Source organism: Brachyhypopomus gauderio, chromosome 12 (assembly GCF_052324685.1).
Source record: "Brachyhypopomus gauderio isolate BG-103 chromosome 12, BGAUD_0.2, whole genome shotgun sequence".
Taxonomy (NCBI): domain Eukaryota; kingdom Metazoa; phylum Chordata; class Actinopteri; order Gymnotiformes; family Hypopomidae; genus Brachyhypopomus; species Brachyhypopomus gauderio.
The window spans coordinates 19,786,669-19,806,429 of record NC_135222.1 but is presented as its reverse complement, the minus strand read 5'-3'; the positions used below and the strand labels follow the sequence as shown (position 1 = coordinate 19,806,429).

The following is a 19,761-nucleotide window of genomic DNA, read 5'->3' as shown; positions in this document are numbered from 1 at the left end:
CTCACATGTAGAATGTTACATATAATCAGTACATGAAGAATTTCCACAAAAGGGCAGATAGAAGACATTTTATAAGAACTGCATTCACTAGAAGTGAGCCTCCTGTCATGCATCCGAGTAAGGTCTACATGGTCAGCCATAGGACAGCTGTCTTGGAGCAGAGCAGATGGAGTTTGATCACATCGTCCAAAGGCACCATATCAGTAGGCAAAGAAAAAACAGTATGTGTTATTCTCCACCCACACCCCCTTCACATCTGTGCTTCTGGCTACCATAAGGATTTGGATTCAAAGCTCTACAGGAAGCCCCAGGATATAACACTCTGGAGTCATCTAGATGTTCAGGACCATGTTCTAGTATTGTAAACAGATACTTTTTTCTGGATTGTTATGGAAACTCCTAAATATATTGCAAAATGATGTAATGTGAACGCAATGACTTGGCTCATTGAAGATGTTTCACACATCCAGGCTCTCTGTAAATCACAGAGAGCCTGGATGTGTGAAATATCTCCAATTATTGAGTTACTCCCCAAACCAGTGTTTCCCTGAATCACTGGGCCTCAGTACTATTCACCATGCTCCACTGTGTGTAACCTTTCACATCCTTTAACAAAAGATGCACTAGACTCTGATGATTAAGCAAGATTTCATTATTCTGAAATCAACCAAGACTTTAAATAGATGAATTTGATAATCTCTCTCTGGTTGGATGCTGATATTCACATAATCTTGTGCTCTTGTGTCGAGAAGATCAGGAACCACTGGTCTAAAAGCTTTAAATAGTAATTACACTGGATTATTCCAAACAGCCCCTGAAAAAAAACACAAAAACTCAATATCTGTGATTACTCACACTCACACACACACACACACATTACACAATTATAGACCAAATTACTGCAGATAAATCAGTCATGACTACAGACAATGAATAATGTCATTACTTAGGATTAAAACATTATACATAATTGCATTGTAGTAAAATAAATATGTTCCCACAATCTACCTCAACAAGTAATGACAGTAAAACAAATGTATTTATTTATTGGTGTATTGCAAACCCAACCTGTGCCAGCCCAGTTTCATATGCATGTACTGATGGTAGTGGCAGTACTTCTATTCAGAGAAGAACACATTTCTGGGCTCTCATTAATGAGTACATCTGGGTTAAATGTGATCTTTGTAACAGTGCATAGAATGAAAATGCTCTGCACATCATGTCTTTGATGTCAGGCAAGGTCTGCCAATGAGGAAATAATCCATGGACAACCTCTGATTGAACTGATTTCATCTCGCCTGGGCGTCAGCGTGCACTGCCAAGGTCATCCTGTCAGTGCGGCACATTTCAGCCACTTCATATAAGGGCAATTTATTACCTGCTGTGATTACCTGCAACAGCTGCTGCTTTTAAGACACATCACCATGGGCCGAACTTAATTAACTGTGATTGAGGTGTGAAATACTTTCTTCTCTTATTTGTCAAGATGTTTGATAAACACAGCACTGACTAACATGGATTACAGTTGCACGTTTGTTTAAAGGTACAAAAAGAATACGGAGTACATTCTTTGAAAAAAATCAATTTCTTTTTCTGAAGAACAAGCTAACAGATGATGACGCCATTTCATACAGAAGTGGAAAATACCAGTAACTGCCTTTCGAAATGCAGCTTCAAAACAGAAGCAGATACTCCTCCCCCTGTCCAGGGATTGGGAAATCAGTACAGACAGCCTCCCTAAGGCTCAAAACTCCCTGTATTGTAAACTAAGGGTGTTTTTATTAAAGTGTTTTTTGTCCGGGGGGTGCAGCTAATCACAACATATAGAGTGACCACAAAGCCGCAGTACTGCATTCCGTACTAGTACTTGGCTGCCAACTCTTGTTCAGATAGGCTTAGTGTAACAATTTAAACCGAGCTCTTTGTGCCCTCTAGTGGTCGTGGTATTCAATTGCTTTGAATTAATCCTAAGACTTGCAATCTTTCATAGATCGTGACCTGAACCAACAAATACCATGTATTTACTTAAACCATATGCTGGTAACAAAAATAATGTGACTGATCACACTGCCATCTACTTAAGCCGTCCCGTGTACTATTCTGGGATTTATTGAACCACACAGAATCAGATATTTTCAAATAATTATTTTCCTTCCCCAGTCTCTTGATTCCCTTATCATTACTCTGCGCTATAAACACCCACGTGGAGACACCCCTACGGTCCCACGTTGCCCACGTGTCCATTAGAACCCTTTAATGGACACTATCGAAACGGATGAATTCTAAACGCCTCGCGCCGACCCGGAAACCCAGCCCCACCTGCGCCGATGACTCAGAGCGTGATTACTGCGTAGGAAACCAGCACGCTCGGCGGGCCCAGCCAATAAAAATTGCGCGTGGCCCTGACGTCAAGGCCCACGGAGCGCGTGCGTTCTTCTCCTTTTGCCGGTGAAAGTTAGCCTAGCGGAGCTCGAGACACACCGCTTCTTCGAAACGCGCGACGATTAGCTTAGCTAGCGTTTAACCACAAAATCGGTTGGGTTTTTTTGTTTTGTTTTTTTTTTTATTTTTTATTTCTCATCTTTTTTTTCTCTTCTTTGGTAACAGAACCGAAACAAAGCTGAAGGTCTTTTAAGAAAGGTAAGCGGTTTTTTTTTTTACTGTCTGTCACTATCCCGAGTTAGCTTTGCTGGCTTATTTAGGGACGAGCTGTTCCAAAATGGCCCCGGCTAGCAGCCCGACCCTCCACCGGCTCGTTCCTGCCGCTCGGGAGAGAGAAGTCCCGCTCTCTAGCCGCCTGTGAACGGGCCCGGTTCACGGGCCTCCGCCGTGTGCGAGGCGAGACGTGGGGGGCGAGCGTCGTACCGTGCGGTCGGCCGCGTAAAGCCACATCTCCCTGGCCGTCTTCCTGATTTTTTTTTTGTTCTGGGAGAAAATGGCGTCTGGCTGGCTAGCTGGTTAGCTTCGGCTAAGCGGGTCTGGATCAGCTGTGGGCTCCGCGTAGCCGCCGGTGAGGCGTCCGAGGACCGACATCAGACACGATCAGAGTCTGTCGGTCACTTTAGCTGTTTTTCCCTCCCCCATCGAGCTGGTTATCGAGCTGTCTTGTTTTCGAGAGGACAATAAACACGTTTGCTTTACTCGCCAGCTAGACAATCATGTTGAAACAAAGCTAACTGGCTAATCAGAAAACTGATTTTGTTCGATTTTAATACGGCGTCTTAACTCGATACATCCAGCTAGGTGTCCATGTTGTAGTCTAGACGGGCACAGGTTTAATTTATTGCGTCTAAAACACCAGTTTAACCACAGTTACCGTTTAACTGGCTGGATGTGCTCCTTTGCCATATCCTGTTTTCTCGTAACCTCGAAGCTAGCAACATGGCAGGAGCCTTTTGTCCCAGTCAAGGCAACAGACCCTGCAGGGCCCTGCGTCTCCACATTTTACATTTTTACCTCCATGTCAGATGGTCGTACATAACCGACCACCCCAACCACTCTCCCTGTAATATTGGCAATATGAATAATCCAGATCCTGTTTCTTATCCTTATAAGTGCCACGTTATTGTCCTTCCTTTATGCTCCAGGCCTTGGTAACACTAGGCCAATACTCGGTTGTTTAATCAAGAGTTAAATGACCGCTTGTGTTTCTTTTTCTTAAAGGTCGTTTTTTCCACCCCACCCTTTCGATATTATTCTTTTTGAGTGTCCATCGTTGTCAAGCCGCCAAAGTGGAGAGTGTGATCGCAGAGGGGGGTGCTTCTCGTGTCAGGTGAGTTGTACTACGAAATGGTGGCTGTACTGCACATTTCAGTCTGATTAAAAACTTGGGGTTTATTTACTAACCGTTCTTTGGCATGCTTGGCAAGTTATTATTATTATTTTTTCTTCGAGCGAGGCCATGATGGGCTGAGCACACTTGTGGAGAGGATGTGAACCTCTTGAGCATAAACTTGGTGTTATTAAACCACATCCTCTGAATCCCTTGAGCCTTAAATCAAATTAGTTTAGTGTTTCCTCATGCTTGGGTTCTACAGTGCTTCTTCGGGGGGAGGAGGTGGTAGGGGTGCGCCTCAGCACTTTCCCAAGACTGTCGGCAACAGGTATACATAACGAAGTTGTGTATGCAGTATGTGTGGTTTTTAGTAAAAGTGTACATTTTTTGTAGCTCCAATATTTGGTATTGCATTAATATGGACAAAAATATATATATAATTATTCTTGCTTTAAGAAGTGCTGGTCTTGTTTTTGCTTTAACAGCGAGTTCCTGGGGAAAACCCCAGGGCCTAGCGTTCAGAGATGGGTTCCTTCACGAAGCACTAGACGAGATGTCAGCTCCTCCAATGAAAAAGAACGACACGATGCAATCTTCAGAAAAGTGAGAGGGTGAGTTCTCCACCTTGCTCAAGGAGCTGTGTAATCCTGGTCTATTGCATCTGTAGCAAATGGTTGATTACCTCAAGACTTTTGTCATGTTTCTCTGCAGTTAGTAAAGAATGATGCCAGACCAGCACTGCTCTCATAATGAAAGTCTAATGGTAGTGGTTAACAAGGCTGTCTCAACCACTACCCTGAGGCATCTGTTATTACGAACATTTTGACTCTGCACTCTGTCCTGTTCTAAGCGCAGAGAAATGTCACTTCATGGTAATTGACCATGCGCTATTGAGTACAAGGGATTGCAATGGCTTGAGAAATTGCATAAATATTGAGTTTCTCAAAACTGAGTGTGTTTGTTCTTAATGATAGCATACTTAATAAGCTGACCCCTGAGAAGTTCGACAAGCTATGCCTTGAGCTTCTGAATGTGGGTGTGGATTCAAAGCTTGTTCTCAAAGGAATCATCTTGCTGGTAAGTCAGACGTTGCCTCTTCTGACTCTTGTACACATTTCGGTGCACCTCGCTTGTCTTTGTTTAGTTTTGCTTGGTAAATGTTCACGTTATTGTTCACTCCTGAACAGATTGTGGACAAAGCACTTGAGGAGCCCAAGTATAGCTCGCTATATGCTCAGCTATGTCTGCGTTTGGCAGAGGATGCACCGAACTTTGACAGCCAATCATCTGAGATCCAGTCATCACAAAAACAGAGCACTGTAAGTAAACAAGATGTTGTTTATTTTTTCCTTTATAGTGTGCTCCTAATAGTGACTCTAATTCTAATTAATATGTAGAATTTTGGTGTTAATTTTTGTGCCTCTTTCAGACATTCAGGAGACTTCTGATTTCAAAGCTTCAAGATGAATTTGAAAACCGTGCCAGAAATGTTGAAAGTGAGTTCAGTTACTAAAATACTGACCAATAAGTATGAAAAATATCTGTATTACGTTGTCCCTTACTAAAAATTTAAATGTCTTCAGTCTATGAAAAAACCGATGGCCCCCTCACATCTGAGGAAGAGGAGCAACGTGCCATTGCCAAGATTAAAATGCTGGGGAACATCAAATTCATCGGGGAGCTGGGCAAACTGGACCTCATCCATGAGTCTATCCTTCATAAGTGCATCAAAACAGTAGGTTGAGTTGGATCCTCCTGTGTACTGGGGTCTCTTCCTCACCTTCGTTTGTAGTGGTGGTTAAAAATCTTTCTCTCCTTCAGCTTTTGGAAAAGAAGAAAAGAGTCCAGCTCAAGGATATGGGGGAGGATCTGGAGTGCCTCTGTCAGATAATGCGAACCGTGGGGCCAAGACTTGATCACGAGAAAGCCAAGGTAAACACTTCCCTCTGACTAACAGACTTCAGGAATCTTGAAATGCATCTCTTCTATTTTTGCAACTCTGTAAGCTTTGGTGTGGGAGCGAACCATGAAGCAAGGGCAACAGCAAGGGCAACAGTACAGGACCCCCCCCCCCTTTTTTTTCTCCTTTTTTATAGTAGTAGTTGAGGCAGATTATTAAAACACCGTTTAAACAATGAAATAATCCTAAATGCCCTCCCAGGCCTCGGTAGCACAGACTCGCACCCTAAACGGCCGAGTCACTGTGCAGCGGGCAGCTACCCAAGATAAACAGTGTGCAGCATTTCTAAACATTTTAATTCTTATTGATTTACATGGATAACAGAAGTGAATTAAAGGATTAGGTGTAGCTCTCCCATGCTGTATGGTGTACTACGCCTTGTCTCATCCGTCTCCTCATGGCTACATTTCTTTTGCAGTCTTTAATGGATCAGTACTTCGGCCGTATGCGATCCTTAATGAACAACAAGGACTTGCCTGCGCGGATTCGCTTCCTGCTACAGGATACCGTGGAGCTGCGTGAGAACTGCTGGGTGCCGCGGAAAGCTTTTATTGATAACGGACCGAAGACCATCAACCAGATCCGCCAGGATGCAGTGAAGGCTAGTTCCTTTTACACACTTCGTCTTCTGTCTTTACTGCTAATTTGTTCCTTTTTCATTTTAATTTTATTCTTGTTTCTTTTATTATAGGATTTGGGTGTGTTTATACCAGCTATGTCCTCCGGAATGAGGACTGACTTCTTTCAAGATAGCCCCTTCATGCCACCAAGGATGAACAGAGAAGCTCTTGGAGGATTAGCTGACATGTTTGGACAAATGCCAGGTACGTTGTGACTTGAGCTAACCTGTCTCTGGTGTTTGTGAAAATTTAAAGCACGCCATGGTGTGTGCTGAATTTTTTATTTCTTCAAATGAAGCTGAACTCTTGTCTGATCGTAGGTAGTGGGATCGGAACCGGGCCTGGAGTTATTCAGGACCGATACTCTCCCACCATGGGCCGTCATCGCACAAATCCCCTCTTCAACGGCCACGGTGGTCACATGGCTCCTGCTCCACAGTCTCAGTTTGATAAGTCTTTTATGAAAGCCAGTCAGGTAGGTGTGTTTGTGCGCGTGCTCACGTGACAGTGGATTAGCTTGTGAATTGGCATTCATGGTCTGTGCCTCTTTTTTGTTTTCAAAGGGTCAGAATATGCTGTTCCAGAACCAGACTCTATCGTCTCAACAGCAAGCTCAGTCCAAGGATATGCCACCTCGCTTCACCAAGAAGGGACAGCTGAATGCAGATGAGGTGTGTGTGTGTGTCCTGCATCCTCTAGACTTTCCACCCTTCCTGTAGTTTCGCATATGACGAGCTGGCTAATTTTACTGCTACCACAGCATGCGAGACACTGGTTGGGTTTGAGCTCCAGATTGCGGTCCCCTGTAGTAGTTCTAGTCTGTGCAGTATCTAGGGGTGGTGTGGGGGGTGTACAGGGATGAACCTCTGCTCTACTGCAGCTTTTACATAAATGTTTCTCTTTACCTGCACAGATAAGCCTGAGACCGGCTCAGTCGTTTCTGCTGAACAAAGCCCAGGTGCCAAAGCTACAGCCTCAACTCCCCATGATCCCTCCCAGCGCACAGCCTCCACGCACATCTACACCTCCGCTCGGACAGGTACCCCCGTCAACCGTCCACGCCGGACCTCAGACGTTCCTTCCAACAGAACGATTCATGTTTTTTTTTCCCCCTTTGTTTTTACAACAGCCACCACAGCTTGGCCTGAAAACCAACCCGCCTCCAATACAGGAGAAACCTCAGAAGACCAACAAAAAACCACCTCCTGCCAAAGAGGAGCTGCTCAAGATGACTGTACGTATCTGCGTGTCTCCACACCCGCGGGGAGCACCGCCGCTATAAGGGAGTCGGCTCTGCTGAACGGTGACACCTTTCTTGCAGGAGACTATCGTCAAGGAGTATTTAAGCAGCAAGAACATCGGCGATGCTGTGAATGGGGTCCGGGAGATGAGGGCTCCCAAACACTTCCTACCGGAGATGTTGAGCAAAATCATCGTGTGCTCCCTCGACAGCTCGGATGAGGATAAAGAACATGTCAGCCATCTCATCCACGGCCTTCGTGCTGAGGCACTCATCACCGGAGAGAACTTCATGCAGGTGTGTGTGATGGGCAAAGACTGGCTTTATTGTATTTTTCGGTAGTTTCTCTGAAGACGTGACCCCTGTGTTTTTTCCACAGGCTTTCCTTAACATTTTGGACCAGTCCCCCAAGTTGGAGGGGGACATTCCCCTGGTGAAGTCCTACCTGGCACAGTTTGCCGCCCGCGCGATCATCGCCGAGCTCGTGAGCGTGGCCGATCTGGCCCACCCTCTGGAGAACGGCACCCACTTCCCCCTCTTCCTGCTCTGCCTTCAGCAAACAGCCAAGCTGAGGGATCGGGAATGGCTGACTGACCTGTTCCAGCAGAGCAAAGTCAACATGCAGAAAATGTTGCCAGGTGTTCATCCTTAACCCTCCTTTCTCGCTTTCTGCTGTCTCTTCAGTATATAACACGTGTGTAAGATTCTTGCTGTTGACTGACGTGTGTGTTTGTGTGCGCGCGCAGAGATAGATCAGAACAAGGACCGCATGTTGGAGATTTTGGAGGGAAAGGGTCTGAGCTTCTTGTTCCCACTCATGAAGCTGGAGAAGGAGCTGCTGATGCAGATCAAAGTGGACCCAGCGCCTCAGTCCATCTACAAGTGGATCAAGGACAACATCTCACCTCGGCTTCACACCGATAAGGGTTTCGTCAACATCCTGATGACCAGGTATGACCCGTTTCTCTCCAGCGAGCTCTGTCTGGGTTCCATGGTACCATGTGACTCACACACCCCCCCCCCCAAACTTCCTCTTTCTTCAGCTTTCTGCAGTACATTTTCCACGAGATGTATACCACAGAGTGTGAAGACCAATTATCGGCGCCTTCGAAAGAACAGCTCGACCAGGAGAAGCAGCTGCTACTTGCCTTCAAACCGGTGATGCAAAAATTCCTGCATGATCACGTGGACCTGCAAGTCAGTGCCCTGTACGCGCTGCAGGTGCACTGCAACACCCAGGCTTTTCCCAAAGGTACGTGTCTCGAGGGTGAGGCGAGCGGTACCTGAGCAGCGTGTTCTGGGTGGGACTGTGGATCTTGGCAGAAGTGAATAACCACGTACGTCTCCCCCTCAGGAATGTTACTACGCTACTTTGTCAACTTCTACGATATGGAGATAATTGAAGAAGAAGCCTTCCTTGCATGGAAAGAAGATATTTCCCAAGAGTTTCCTGGCAAAGGAAAAGCTCTGTTCCAGGTGCGTGCTCGGCGCGTGATTCCATTTTCAAACGGGTCGATCACGCTGTTCTTGTGTCCTAACCCTTTTTGTTTTCCTGTATTTCTCACCTGTTCAGGTGAACCAGTGGCTTACCTGGCTGGAGACTGCAGAAGAGGAGGAATCTGAAGAGGAGGCTGACTAAGAAACCAGCCAAAGCCTTACCGTGCAAAGATGTAACTTTTTTTTTTTTTTTTTTTTTTTTCAGCCCACTGTGTTGTCACCCTCTCCCCCTCAGTCCCTTCCCCTTATGTTGTATAACCCTTTACTTCAGATCACCTGCATCGCTGAACTTCATTCCACTGTGCTTGTTTTTGGTTTTGCCCTTTCCCACCCCTGCTTTCTTCATTTAAAGCATGTAATGGTTTACTGTCTGTCCTGAAACACCTAAGAAATTGTATTAGCGGCTTGAAACTGCTTGTTTTGCTTTTTTTTAAATGTATTTGCAAGAACCGTTTTCCTTCTGCTGTCTACTATAACACAACTGTAGAAACGCACTTTGTGCTCAGTGTCATGAGTTGTTGCAATATGCTCCCATGATTGTTACAGAGAATCCTCGACTGTAATAATTGGAAACCATACATTTTTAGTCGTAAGTTTATTTCTACCTCTTTTTAGTAATGGGTTTAGTACGCTGGGTTGAATTCGGTTCATCCTCAAGGGCGGAGGAGGGGAGGGGGTGCAAAAACTCCAAACCTGTGCGGTGCTTGTAAACATGGTTTACCTTCTTGCTTTGATTGGATGGTAAGGCTTTTTTTGTGCGTCTGTGTGCATGCGTGAGGTTAACGGGAAAGCCATGGGCGAAGAAATGGTTATACAGCCTTTTTTTTTTTTTTTTTTTTTTTTTAAATTGGCCCCTGTTTGTCCCCCTCCATTTCTTGTCAAACTTTGATACTTGAATTATTTTTTTTCTCTTTACAGCATGTTCAGGGATTACCAAACATGGCCTGTTCAGATGCAACAACTTTTGATTAGAACAGCAGTGTTTAAACATGAATTTTTAAATTTAAACTACTTTTAATTGGTAAAATAAAGTTAGATGAAATTGGTAATGATGTCCACTTTGCAAACCACTCTGCTTATGAACCTAAGTCTGTTTGCCGTAATATCTAATAGATATTTATTGAACTTTATCATGAAAAAACAATTGATGCTTTATCGTTAGGTAGAACAATAACAATTGATGCAATTGTGGCATACATCTGTACAATGAGCTACTTGCTATTTAAAGTGTTACTGTAAGATTCAAGAGCTCAGAATGTTCTGTGTACCACTTGCTTAACTTTCAATAAAGTTACACACCAGGACCGACTGGCTTTGTGCATGTGAATGCTTGTACACGACAGCCATCTACACACATCCATTGGGATGAGTCCTGCCTTTTGTATTTGTAACATCTTTGCTAAACCAGTAGCTGATGTCTGTCCTCCTTCAAAAACTTTACAAGCACCTTCTTAAATAATCCACCAATATTTTCACTTCAAGACAATTGTTTCTCTTATACAACTAATACTCAACAGAATGTCACATATTACACATAACTACACTATTACTGACATCTGCTTATTCATGACTTGGACCTCAGTACATGTAGGTGTACATCACAGATTACACCCCATTTGCTGGCTTGCCCAGTGTTTCAACAAAAATCAACTTTTTCAGTTTCTGACCACAGAACCACTGACTAGACATTTGACCGATCATTCTGAACCCAGCAATGCAAACTTAACAGCTGCAGATTTCAGCAGCTCTGCTGAGCCCAACAGTGAAGCCAGAACACCACCTACTACCACGCCAGCATCGCAGCTGTGCTGAGAACAGCCCACCCCTGGGCGGTGCTGGTACAGGTAGAAGCACAAAACAATATTACAATATCACATCTCCATCTGGATGTGGGATTAATCATTCAATACCTGCAAAAAGAATGTGGTTTCAAAATTATTTATTTTTAGTATTTAAATGCAGTTTATAAATGTACATGTTATACTGGATTCCTTACTGTTGAACATTTGGGCATTATCTTGGTTTATTCTGAAATATTCACCAAATAGCAAAAAGCTAAGAAAGGAATTTACAAGTACAGTGTTTCCTTCTAACACTGCCTTAGAATGTTTTCTGTCCCTCAATGGAGAAAATCTGTAAAGATCATCAGTATTATTTGCTTTCTGACAAGCCAAGATGTCACAAAAAACAAACCACAAACATGTCAGCTACAATAACCAACAAGGGGGAAAATGGCGTAGATGGTCTGGATGTGTTCACATCATGACTAACACCTTCTGCCAAGTCTCTGGACTCAGTCACTCTCGTCTTCAGAGCCTCGGTTTGAGGCTTCATTGTTTGATCCCTCAGGCTCGGACTCGTTCTCGGACCGCCGGGGCGAGTCTTCATTGTCCGATCCCTGCTCCGACACCGCCGCGGGCGATCTGGGCTGCGACTCGTCCTCGGACCCTTCCGAGCGGCTCCTCTTGCTCTCGTCCTCCGACTGCTCCGAGTCGGACTGCTGCCGAACCCTCTTTCTCTTCACCGGCTGATCGCTTCCAGAGTCATCCACGTCCGAGTTGCCGGAGCGCCGAGGACTGCCGCCCTCGCTCGCCGAGCGGTTGCGCTCTTCGTCTGACTCGCTGTCGGAGGCAATACGCTTCTGGTGGCCTCCGTCGTCCGAACCGGAGCCGCTGTCCGGTGGGTTCCTGGGTAAGAGAACCTGGTCAGAACTGCGGAACAGACATTACAAATGAAATTTTTTTTTTAGCAAATTAGCCGCAGCATCTCCCGACTTGCCTGTCCTCGGCGATTTTCAAGCCATCCTCATCAGAGGAGGAATCGGAGGAAGAGATAATGGCTTTGGACTTGATCTTCCCTTTAAGAGACGGTGGCATGCGCTCAGGTTTGGGCTAGGAGGGGGAAAAATGGCTTTGATTATTCAAAAACATTAAGTACAATACAATAAAAAAAAATTTAAAAAGAGGTACGAGAGAGGAGGTTCATACACGTTCAAAGCTCTTGCGCTCTCTCGGTCTACGCTGCTTCTTGGGCCTTGAGCCTCCCTCTTCATCGCTTCCATTTTCCCCCCCTTTAGTTGGCCTAGAATAGCAGAGAAGAGAACAACGGTAAGTGAAGCGCGGTCCAGCCACTTCCTCCCAAAATCAACCAACACCACCTCCTCCAGCGCCCACAAGCCCTCACCTCCTCCTCTTCTTGCGGGGTCTCCTCTCTCCTTCTTCTCCTTCCACCTCCGGCTCACTCCCGCTGTCGCCCTTCTTCTTCTTCTTCCTCTTAATGGGCAGCTCTTCATCGGAGTCGTCGTTAACAAAGTCGTCGTACTCCCCTCCCTTCTTGCGCTGACGAAGAAGAAAACGCAAGGTATTGGCAAAGCATTCGAGCGTAAATATGGCCACTTCGAGACGGCCAGAGCCGGCAGACACTCACACGTCCGCTGCTTCCTTTCTTCTTCTCCTTGGCTGCCTCCTTCATTTCATCGGTGAAGTTGAGGAGGCTCTTGGTCTTCTCCACATACTGAGCTCTCTGCTCCAGCAGCTTCTTCTGCTCCTCGGCCTCCCGCACCTTCTTCTCCTCCTGCTCGCGGAGCAGTTGCTGCCTCAGGACCTCCCGCTCCTGGTCCTGCTTGGCACGCAGCTCCTTCTCCTCTTCGTCCTGCTTGCGGGCCCGGGCCACGTGGTATTGCGCCTGACTCAGCAAGTCGGAGCACTGCCTGCAAGACCGTCAGGTGAACAATGTCACTCGGGTACCGGCCCGTCCGCCCTCCGAGTTCTCAGGCAGGTCCAGACTACTGACGATCTGCCAAACATCAAGCCATCACCTACCTGGCTTCGCTCGCTGCAAGGGCTAGGTCAAACCTCATCTTGTCTCCTGCCTTACTGAGGTAGCTGAAGTATCTGTGTGAGCAAGGAGAGTTGTGTTAACAGGTACAGAGTCATAAACAGGTACCACGGGTTGCGGGTCCGTCCGGACGCGAGGATGCCAACTAGTGCTGGGCAGTATACTGGTTCACACCGAAAACTGGTTTTTATTTTTGTTTTGATAAGAATTGTTCATATACCAGCCACACCGGTTTAAATAGCCTAAACATGTCCGGAACGCAGAACGGTCGTTAAATGTTTCTTAAGGGACGATTTTTATTGCATGTATGCTTAGCGGCTCAGTAACAGAGGGCAAATCTAGCTTGCAGAAAACGAGGGACGTTCTGAACCAGAAATTCTACCAAACATTGAAGTAAAAGATGATGCCCCAAAGGAACTTTTACCAAAGAAAGGAGCTGTCTGTTGTCAGGAAGTATACAGGGTTTTAAAAGGTCGAACGTGGACCAAACATTCACTTACTGCAAATGCTGTCGAGCAAAAGTTGTCGCGGCTAGTGGTAACGAGCAACGTGCTGCACAACCCACCGCAAAAATGACACAATCACGGTGGCTCCACTGTCGCGAGGTCGTGCACCTCTCGATTTTTGTAACTTTGCGCGTTCTGCTCTTCAGCGCTGTGTTTTGCGCCAAGTTATGTTTGCAGGGTTCATACACCTTAACAAGGTGGAATTCAAACACTTGTACGGAACATTCAAGGTACATTTTCAATATTTTCCAGCACCTTCAGCTTAAGTTATATATTTGTATAAATACACATATGGTCGAAATGATTCAAAATAACTCGATTTTTATCACATTAAAAGAGATGGTACCATCTCCCCAGTTTTCGACCACTGTTATTTTTTATTTGATTAAATATTATGTTATTTAATTAAAAGGCAAGATATTTGGGACTTTTCAGTTCAATACAACCATTGACAAAAAGCCCTACTTTATGTCTAAATACCTCTTATTTGTTATTAACAAACTGGTGTGCAATTTATAATATTACGTGTAGCTGGTTCACATAAGTTGTATAAACCTACAGTTTTGATGTTGTCTGAAAAATGTTTTAAATAAAAGGTTTAACATTTTTACTGCAACTGTCATGCTATATGATTCATTCACTACTTAAGTGCTACCATATGAAAACTGATCATGTGGGGCCATGCAAATCTGTATTACATTTTTCTAACAGTGGAATAGGGTACTCTGAATTACTCTACTGCAGTAATTCTTTTCATAATCAATGCAGTCATCATGCACGGGGGGGAAAACCATCAAATACCGTGAAACCGATATAATTTTAAAAAATACCGTGATATAGAATTTTGGTCATATCGCCCAGCACTAATGCCAACTCACCTGTGGGCCAGCTCCAGCTCCTTCACGGCACTCAACACGGCCTTCAGGTTGCTCTTCTCGTCCTTCAGCACCAGCGTGGCCAGCCTCTGCAGCACCAGAGCCACGTTGAACATCAGCACGGTGTCGCTGGGGGCCACGTGCCGCGCCTGACGACGGTAGTTTGCAGGTCAGCGTAGGGGAGAGCACGAAAACCACATCAGTGAGGCAGAAGACCAGCAAAGGTCTGCTCTGGGTCTCCGTGTGACTCGTACACGTACCCGCAACAGCATCTGCTTGCACTCCTGGAGTTTGCCGCACTTGAAGAGGGCCCGCGCCAGGTACAGCAGCACCTCCGTGTTCTGGTGTTTGTAAAACTTCTTCAGGCAGTTCTCATACTGGGGACGCAAAAGTAAAAAGGAGCGAGGCGTCAGGTCCTGTCTGAGCTGAAGAAAGTCTGTGTCTCTCTGAGCAACTCTCGCTCTCTCACCATCTGCACAGCACTGATGTACTGTTTCTGCTCCACGTATATGTGCGCTAGGTTCAGCCAGACGTCACTGATATCAGCCGTCGCCTCCCTCACCTGCGCGAACACGTCACGAGCCTCGCGGAAATAACCCTTGTGGGCCAAAACCGCCCCTGCGACAGACGCATTAAAGCCAATGGCACATCAGCGAGATCCACGACAGACTGAATAAACAAACGTAGGGTGAAATCACGCTTGAAATGGAGACAAACCGAAGAAACATTTCAACCATTTACAGCCATGTTGTGACATCAAGAAAACAGAACGAGTGCAAGTCAAGCGTGAATGCGCCGTAGACGTCAACATGGCAGGCACATACCTATTCCGTTGGCAGCATACAGGTTCTTGGAGTCATTCCTCAGAACTTGTTTATAAATTGCTAGCGCGCGGTCCTGGTGCCTTTTTTCCTGTGACCAAAAAAATAAGAGTAGATGAGCCAACGGGTGTGGTACAGACCTTTCCCCTCCAAGAACACACAAGCACTGGTGTGCGCCCTATACTGGTGAACCCCGTACACCGGTGCCACCCTTACACTTGTGAACGCCCTACACTGCATCAAGCACCTTTTCTCGATCCCTTGTAGGCTGGTGCAGAGTTTGCAGCCACACGTTGCCTAGCGCAAGCATGGAGTAGGTATCGTTCTGAGTAGACGGCTGCTTCAGGATGCGCTCAAACTTCTTCTGGCCAGGACCCCACTCTTGTTTGGCCAGGTGGAGATTCCCAATAAGGGACCAAGCATCTGGGTGATCCTGCAGGGCACAGAAACCCACAAATAATGACTCCCAATGTCAGAAGATAAAATAAAATAAAAAAAACCACCACTACCTGGTTGATCTGAAGAGCTTCTTTGAACCAATCTGAGGCTTCATAGAAGTTGCCTTTGTCACGGGCCATTGCACCAAGGCGCAAGTAACCTACAACATATAAATATCGTCCTGACTATCTATTTAACTGGAGTTAAAGTGCCATCATTCACGTTTTTTTTCGTTTGTTCCTTACAGTCTACGTAGTTCGGATGCTCCCTCAGAATGTTCTTGTAGAGCTTCTCAGCCTCGTGATACTCGCACATGGCCTCATAGAGTCGGGCCAGGTTGTAGGACGTGGTGACGGAGATGGCGTTGTAGTAATGCTCATCGTGCTCACCCTCCGCCTTGGCCCTCTCCAGAGACGCCAGGAAGTATTTCTACCAACGACACAAACATGCTGGGTTGGAATTCTGCAATCCATTTCGATGCCTCACAAAACCAGTTCAAATGTCATCTAAAAGGTATCGAGCGACCTCTGGTCATGTTGTGATCTTCCGATTGGTCCGTTTATACCTTTGCTTCCCCAAGGTTCCCCAGTCTAAAGTGTAGCGCTCCAAGATTGTTGAGGATCTCAGGAGGCACGTCAGCTTGGACCTTCTCCTGGAGTATACGCGTTGCTGTTCCGTATGCCGAGAGTGCACCCTGGCAGGGCGAACGGAATTGGGATTAGGGAATTGTTAGAAAAGACATGATAACTCATCTGTACAATTAAAGGATATGAATTACATTGTTAATTATGAATAATAATTACATATTAATTACATATCATTACATAGTCCTATGCAAATACATTTATATTTTACCTGAATGTCGGTCTGTTCCAAAATCTGAGCAAGCTCAATCCAGGCCTCTACGTCATCGGGGTATTGCTCAGTGACCTTCTTTAGATGACCCTACAAGGTATAGTCAGGACACACTCAGAAAAAGATCCGACTGGTATTGCATTTTAACACAATTAAGTAAAACACTTTTTTACTTCTTCAGACAGCAACCTAAACATACTTTTGCGATGTCTCTCTTCTCCTGGTCCTCTGAAGTAGCGTAAAGTGACCCAAGGATTTTCATCGTTTCGTAGTTATTGGGGTAAGCCTTCAACACCTTCTCAAAGCACTGGGCAGCATTTTCTTTGTCTCTGCGGTACACGTACATCTGGCCCAGGCCAAAGAACGGCAAGACGAACGTGGAGGAGGCGAACTGAGTGGCCTGGTAGTAATACTGGAAAGCCTGGTCGTAATCCTCCTACAAAGCAAAGAGCAGAGGTTCAGCATCAACACCATGGGACCAGCACGACTTCCTCCAGAGCTGTGGTGCTCTGGCTCGCTCTACCTGGACATGGAAGGAGCGAGCCAGCTGATAGCAGCTCTCCGCCTGCATGGCCTCCACCTCCGTGTTGTGGAAAGCGTGAAGGGCCAGGTGCTGGACTTTGCTGTAGTCCTGAAATCACAAACATAATCGAGATCAACACGCAACCATCTGCATGGAGAAACATTGGACAAACCGGAGAAAAATAAAATAAAAATCGCCCATCATGTCTAATGCGGTTACCTTTTTAAAGAAGAAGTGGTTGGCGAGGTGGTTGAGCACCATGGGGTTACTCGGGTCGATGGTGTAAGCCCTGGAGAGCAGCTGTACTCCATTCTTGATGGAGTCTGCCTCTTTGTTGTTGAGCTCGAGGACAGCCAAACCCACCAGGGCTCCCACACACTTCGGGTTCAGCTCCAGGGCACGGCCGAAAGCCAAGCGAGCCTTCTCCAGCTTGTTGAGCTTAACGAAGCAATGACCCATCCCAAGCCTCACTTCAGCTGCAGATGAGATACAGGCAGCGTTGAGCTCCAGATATCAACAAGACAAACTATTTTGTAATGCACCAATATAGAGTAAATTAATATAAAACTCAGCAAGCTCACCTGGGCAACCAGGATTTGTTCGTAGTGCTTTTTTATAGTAAGCTAAAGCTCCCCTGTAATCCTTCTTATTGAAAGAGATGCAAGCTTTACCTGGAAAAGACAACGGCATAACGTTTACACAAAATGGAAGACACCTTTTTCAATTTACTTTTATCTATACTGCATATACACTGCAGAAGATAAAACTTGAATAAAGATTTGAAACAAACGCTGATGAAATTTAATCTTAACCAACCTAGCAGTGCGGGGATGTTGTTTGTGGACTGGTTCAGGACAAAGTGAAACTGTGCATCTGCCTGGTCCATTTTATCCCCTTCCAGGAGACAAAAGCAGGCTCTTCCCAGCAAGTGGTTCTGATACGAACACGCAGGCAAGATACCAACTTTGTCAGGACACACGACAGGCCACATCCATCTCAACATGCTTTAATGAAAAAACACTGATTTTCTCTGACCTGATCATACATGATGATCTTGTCTGCCATGGTGTACAGAAGGGTGGACTGGTTAATCAGGTCTTTCTTTGCATCCTTGTTCTTCTCCTTGCGAGCCTGCTGCACATAGTAAGCAGCTAAAGTGTCCAGACACGTCATCTGGTCTTTCTCATGGTCTCTGTAGTCGAGGTTTCCATCGATGCGAGCTGCCTCCAGCAGCTTCACAAAGTCCTCCGTCTTTCCCTGTTTGTAATACTCCAGCTGAGCAAAGACAACAGTGTTAGATTAGCAACCACAGTGTGTTCGTGTGAATGCATGGGCGGAACATAGCGTGTCGAATTTTGTAACTCACAGCAAGCGCAATCCATATGTGCAACTGTGTGTGCTCCTGTTTGAGGATACTGATGACTTCATCTCCTTCAGGGAGCTGGTCAAAGTCAAGCTCAATAACCTAAAGAGTGAGGGTTAAACATTTACATTTACAATTTAAACGTGAATTAATGCAGCCTCACAGCTTACCTGCCATGCATATATGCTTCCCCTGCATAGCTGAAGCTAGACAATTACAAAACAGCTCAGCTAGTTAAGACTACTCACTACCATGACCTTTCACTAACGTCTGTAGATCTCTATCTAGACAGATAGAACAGCCTTACCTGGCCAACCAAAACGCAACTAACTAGCTATATAGCTTCATTTTTAGTGGTAAGAAGCTTAGCTACTGGAAATGAGCATTTCGTTCGTTTTAATGAGGTTACGCTAAGTAGAAAGCGATCTAGTATATCTCACAAACATTGCACGAACATTAGACAATCACACAAACTTCCGACGATGGCGCACGAATATTTCACGTTAGCTAGCAGGCTAGTTGGTTAGCTAGCACAGCTATCTAATACTATATAAGGCAAAAAAAGATACTCATGAAAGTATAACTGAATCTGTAAAATGTCCGCCTACCTCATCAGTGTCCCGAAGGGGGATTTCAATGGATCCCCGAGACATTTTGACGATTTAAGCCCTCGATACTTGACCAGAGTAGCGGGATGGGGAGCGATGTTCCGTCGCGTACTCCAGCGATACCAACAACCTGCTGCTCTTGAGGACAACAATGTCTTTTACTTCCGGGGTCACCACAAAAGCTAAACATGGCAAATTAACAGTACTCAGAAAGTATACATTAATTTAAACTTTCTGACTAGTTTAATAACCCTCTATTAATAGCATTGTATTCATTTATGTAGAGTTCTATTAATTTGAGTCCAATGGTTTATTTTATGACATGGTGAAGGCGCTGTTTTTTATAATGGATTGTAAAATGTATTCAATATTTTTTAGTATTAGTATATCTTATTTTACATATAATGTTTTTATTTAGGTCTTAATATTAATAACGTAATATATAAAACTTAATATATAATTTTTGGTAATACTATGTCCTCACCAGGATTTTGCTCAGGCTTCCTGGATTGTGTTGATTCCACTCATTTTACCTGGATTGCACTAATTAGAAAATCTAGCAAGCAAAATCCAGGTGGGGACTTTTACTTTCTGAGCCTGGATTATGCACCTCTGTATATATATAAGACTTAACTTCACCAAACACATGTCGGTTTAGAAAACAACAGCAACAACAGCTTATGTGGTCAGTTATACAGTCAATTATTCTTTCAATTTCGGAGCAACCACTGATATATTTATTTATTGTTCATGTCATGAGGAACAGAGAGAAGAGAGAGTGAGTGGGAAAGGCGATTAGCCTCGAGCATCACCCTAGCTCGGCCATTTGATATGGAAAACGGC

General features: G+C 45.1%; 2 protein-coding genes across 3 annotated transcripts; one reads left to right on the top strand and one right to left on the bottom strand.

Annotated features, from left to right (window-relative positions):
* The first annotated feature begins 3,665 nt into the window (after positions 1-3,665).
* eif4g2a (eukaryotic translation initiation factor 4, gamma 2a) lies at positions 3,666-10,401 on the top strand. 2 transcript variants are annotated; one of them, XM_077023632.1, is made up of 19 exons: positions 3,666-3,772; positions 4,261-4,386; positions 4,750-4,852; positions 4,963-5,094; positions 5,205-5,271; positions 5,359-5,510; positions 5,597-5,707; positions 6,154-6,336; positions 6,427-6,559; positions 6,676-6,830; positions 6,919-7,026; positions 7,269-7,394; positions 7,485-7,589; positions 7,677-7,892; positions 7,975-8,233; positions 8,342-8,546; positions 8,639-8,847; positions 8,950-9,071; positions 9,169-10,401. In XM_077023632.1, exons 6-19 carry the CDS (start codon positions 5,427-5,429, stop codon positions 9,232-9,234), a joined length of 2,082 nt encoding a protein of 693 aa, XP_076879747.1. In that variant the 5' UTR covers positions 3,666-3,772; positions 4,261-4,386; positions 4,750-4,852; positions 4,963-5,094; positions 5,205-5,271; positions 5,359-5,426; the 3' UTR covers positions 9,235-10,401. The 2 variants fall into 2 exon arrangements, with proteins under 2 accessions (XP_076879747.1, XP_076879746.1); XM_077023631.1 differs by lacking the exon at positions 3,666-3,772 and adding an exon at positions 3,797-4,103.
* Positions 10,402-11,003: 602 nt separating this feature from the next.
* ctr9 (CTR9 component of Paf1/RNA polymerase II complex) lies at positions 11,004-19,059 on the bottom strand. Its single transcript, XM_077023630.1, has 23 exons — positions 18,919-19,059; positions 18,314-18,412; positions 17,983-18,222; positions 17,764-17,881; positions 17,529-17,618; positions 17,167-17,423; positions 16,948-17,055; positions 16,624-16,860; positions 16,425-16,514; positions 16,135-16,263; positions 15,815-15,998; positions 15,641-15,729; positions 15,379-15,564; positions 15,135-15,222; positions 14,780-14,928; positions 14,571-14,687; positions 14,314-14,459; positions 12,914-12,985; positions 12,519-12,801; positions 12,276-12,430; positions 12,080-12,173; positions 11,871-11,983; positions 11,004-11,779 (listed from the first exon to the last, which is right to left on the bottom strand). Exons 1-23 carry the CDS (start codon positions 18,961-18,963, stop codon positions 11,386-11,388), a joined length of 3,483 nt encoding a protein of 1,160 aa, XP_076879745.1. The 5' UTR covers positions 18,964-19,059; the 3' UTR covers positions 11,004-11,385.
* Positions 19,060-19,761: the final 702 nt, after the last annotated feature.

Bases quoted from the DNA above. Each gene is read 5' to 3' on its own strand.
- eif4g2a (XM_077023631.1), top strand. From the start codon at position 4,021: ATGCTTGGGTTCTACAGTGCTTCTTCGGGGGGAGGAGGTGGTAGGGGT. The intron at 4,387-4,749 runs GTGAGTTCTCCA...TCTTAATGATAG, and splicing joins ATCTTCAGAAAAGTGAGAGG to CATACTTAATAAGCTGACCC. The intron at 4,853-4,962 runs GTAAGTCAGACG...ACTCCTGAACAG, and splicing joins TCAAAGGAATCATCTTGCTG to ATTGTGGACAAAGCACTTGA.
- ctr9 (XM_077023630.1), bottom strand. From the start codon at position 18,963: ATGTCTCGGGGATCCATTGAAATCCCCCTTCGGGACACTGATGAG. The intron at 16,515-16,623 runs GTATGTTTAGGT...TATACCTTGTAG, and splicing joins AGAAGAGAGACATCGCAAAA to GGTCATCTAAAGAAGGTCAC. The intron at 12,986-14,313 runs GTGAGTTGGCAT...TTGCTCACACAG, and splicing joins GAGCTGGAGCTGGCCCACAG to ATACTTCAGCTACCTCAGTA.